The sequence below is a fragment of the Aquarana catesbeiana genome, linkage group LG13 (assembly GCF_042186555.1).
Source record: "Aquarana catesbeiana isolate 2022-GZ linkage group LG13, ASM4218655v1, whole genome shotgun sequence".
Taxonomy (NCBI): domain Eukaryota; kingdom Metazoa; phylum Chordata; class Amphibia; order Anura; family Ranidae; genus Aquarana; species Aquarana catesbeiana.
In genome coordinates this window covers 165,046,601-165,049,725 of record NC_133336.1, presented here as the reverse complement: position 1 = coordinate 165,049,725, position 3,125 = coordinate 165,046,601, and the positions used below count along the sequence as shown (strand labels likewise).

Sequence of the window (3,125 nt, the reverse complement as noted above, 5' to 3'; positions counted from 1 at the left end):
TCAGCTATAAATGTTCGGTCCGTCCATGGCCCCTGAGCAGGTGTATCCGGAAGGCTGTGAGATGGCTAAATGTTCAAAGCACAAATTACGTCACAAAAACTTCTAATCACCATTAAGACTCAGTAATATAAAACAATTGCAAAATATAAGGTGTTACAATTAATTTGCTTATAACTATATAAGTCTTAAACTGAATGCAAACATATGTTCTAAGAAGTCGAAAGATACTTTTTAATGTGCAAACTTTAATTGCAATGGGAATATCAAATCTTCACAGCAAATTGAAAAACTATAATTAAAATAATCAAAATGAAACAAAGAATCCTTTTGAGAATGAGTGTTTTATTATATATTGTTTGCAACCAATTTCTGGTCCTCTTTTATTTGGCTTCAGATAACAGAGCAACCTGGAAACTTCAGTATGGTTCAAACTGGAAACATCATTCTGTAATTGTTTTGCAGCATGAAATAACTAGGAATTAAATCTAAAACAATTTTCTTTGCCTTACTATATTTTTATATGTTACCATAATTTGCTTCATAGGTCTAAATCACTTACACAAAATATGTTTGTTAAATAACAGTAGAGATTGTTCTGAAAATATAAGCTTTATACTTTAGAAATGTATATATGCTTAAATTGTGCTACATATTAAAATGCACTTAATTGTTATATACATGCTTTGAATTTTGCCATGAACTAGTACATTACTAAATTAAACATGTTTATTTTTATTTTTTGATCCAATACTGTATGTTTTAGTATATCACACATAAAACATATTATGTTTTATTTTATTTGGTACATTTCATAATTTTGCTTTGGTAAGGTGGCCATAAGGTTTCTTTACTATCAAAGGATGTCCATGCCTGTTGTGTTGCAGAATTCAAATCAAACATTTGCAGGACACTTTATTCTTCTGGGACTCTCTAACATTTTAGATCTTCAGATTTTCTTTTTCTTGCTGCTTATGATGTTATACATGGTGACATTATCAGGAAATATTCTGTTGATCCTCATGGTGAGACTTAATCCTCGCCTTCAGACCCCTATGTACTTTTTCCTGACCAACCTTGCCATCATTGACATTTGCTTTTCCTCAACTGCTGTGCCCAAAATGTTGGTAAACACTATATCTCAGAACAGAAGCATTTCATTTTTTGGATGTGCAACCCAGCTGTATTTCCATTTAGCTCTAGGGGGTACAGAATGTTTAATACTGGCTGCTATGGCTTTTGACAGGTACAATGCCATCTGTAAACCATTACAATACCACATGATCATGAACTACAAACTGTGCCCTGGCCTGGCTGCTGGATCTTGGACTTTGAGCTTCCTTATTTCTGCAATTCTTACAACGGTCACTTTTGGTTTGCCTTACTGCGGAGCCAACCAAATCAATCACTTTTTCTGTGAGATGCCTCCCATGCTTCATCTTTCCTGTGCCGATATTTGGTTCAGTGTGGTTGTAGAGTGCACTTCAGTTGTGATAGTTGTTGCAGGCTCATTTATACTCATTCTTGTATCTTATCTCTTCATTGCCTTGACTATCTTAAATATAAGATCCACCAAACAACGGCAAAAAGCTTTTTATACTTGTGCCTCTCACCTTGCCGTGGTCTTTCTGTTCTATGGAATGGCACTATTCATGCACTTACGCCCTCCTTCCAGTTACTTTCCAGAGCAGGATAGAATTGTGTCTGTTTTCTATACAGTGGTGACACCAGCGATGAATCCTATCATCTACAGTATACGAAATAAGGAAATCAAAGATACCCTAAAAAAAATAATGGCTGTTGTAGATTGTCACTAATCCTTTTTCCTGGCAGCTAACAAGTAAACGCTATGGGTTTGGTTTATTTATGAATTTTCACCACATTCATTAAGCTCAAGGGCAAAGTACCTTGCAGAGTGCAATATCCTTTTCAAATTGAACGTCTAGTTGCCTTTAGCATCTCAACCCCTAAAGCTCACTACAAAAAAGACAACTATATGTTGTTGGACAGGAATATATAGGAAATTGAGCTTTTACACATTATATTTTTGCACACTTGCTTTTGGAAAGCAGGACAAGGATCTAAGGTTCATACTTCTAGACTTTGTAGTACCTCATACCACCTGTTGCTCCACTACATTGTTCCTTATGTATATCTTGAATGAAATACCTCTTAGGCTCCATTCACACTAGCGCGTTTTTTGATGCATTTTGTATTTTGCAGAAATGCACGGGAATTTTTTAACATGGGTTCCTATGGAACATGTTCACATCAATGCCTTTTTGTTTCTCTGCATTTTTGGAAAGGGTCGGGGACTTTTTTTCATGCAAAATGCAGTGTTTTGCATGTAATGGAAGTCAATGGACAAGCATCAAAAACGTGCACAGTTTTTGCAGCGTTTTTGCAGCGTTTTTGATGCGTTTTTGCCGTTTTTTTTTTTTTTTTTTTTTTAATGTTTTTTTTAGACTGTAAAAAAAAACTGTAAAAAAAAAAAAAAAAAAAACGCAAAACGCGGCAAAAACGCCGCAAAAACGCCGCAAAAATGCTACAAAAACGCTGCTCAAAAACGTGGCAAGCATGAAAAAAGAAACTCCAAAAACGCTCAAAAGCAACATGCATAGGTGTGAATCGAGCCTAAGGCCCCATTCACACTAGCGCGTTTTTTGATGCATTTTGCATTTTGCAGAAATGCACGGGAATTTTTTAACATGGGTTCCTATGGAACATGTTCACATCAATGCTTTTTTGTATCTCTGCGTTTTTGGAAAGGGTCGGGGACTTTTTTTCATGCAAAAAGCAGCGTTTTGCATGTAATGGTTTTCAATGGACAAGCATCAAAAACGCAAGTGCACCGTTTTTGCAGCGTTTTTGATGCGTTTTTGGTGCGTTTTTGGTGCGTTTTTGCCGTTTTTTTTTTATTTTTTTTTTTTTGGTAATTTTTTTTTAAGACTGTAAAAAAAATGAAAAAAAAAAAAAAAAAAAAAAAAAAAAGCAAAACGCAAATCGCGGCAAAAACGCGGCAAAAACGCGGCAAAAACGCGGCTCAAAAACGTGCCAAGCATGAAAAAAAAACCTCCAAAAACGCTCAAAAGCAACATGCATAGGTGTGAATCGAGCCTAAGGCTCGA

General features: G+C 35.5%; 1 protein-coding gene across 1 annotated transcript; it reads left to right on the top strand.

The window, feature by feature from the left end:
* The first annotated feature begins 860 nt into the window (after positions 1-860).
* Positions 861-1,814, top strand: LOC141116567 (olfactory receptor 5V1-like). The gene has a single exon (XM_073608963.1). It carries the CDS (start codon positions 861-863, stop codon positions 1,812-1,814), a length of 954 nt encoding a protein of 317 aa, XP_073465064.1.
* The last annotated feature ends 1,311 nt before the right edge of the window (positions 1,815-3,125 follow it).

What these genes read in the sequence shown, in the direction of transcription:
- LOC141116567 (XM_073608963.1), top strand. Translation starts at nt 861, where the DNA reads ATGTCCATGCCTGTTGTGTTGCAGAATTCAAATCAAACATTTGCAGGA.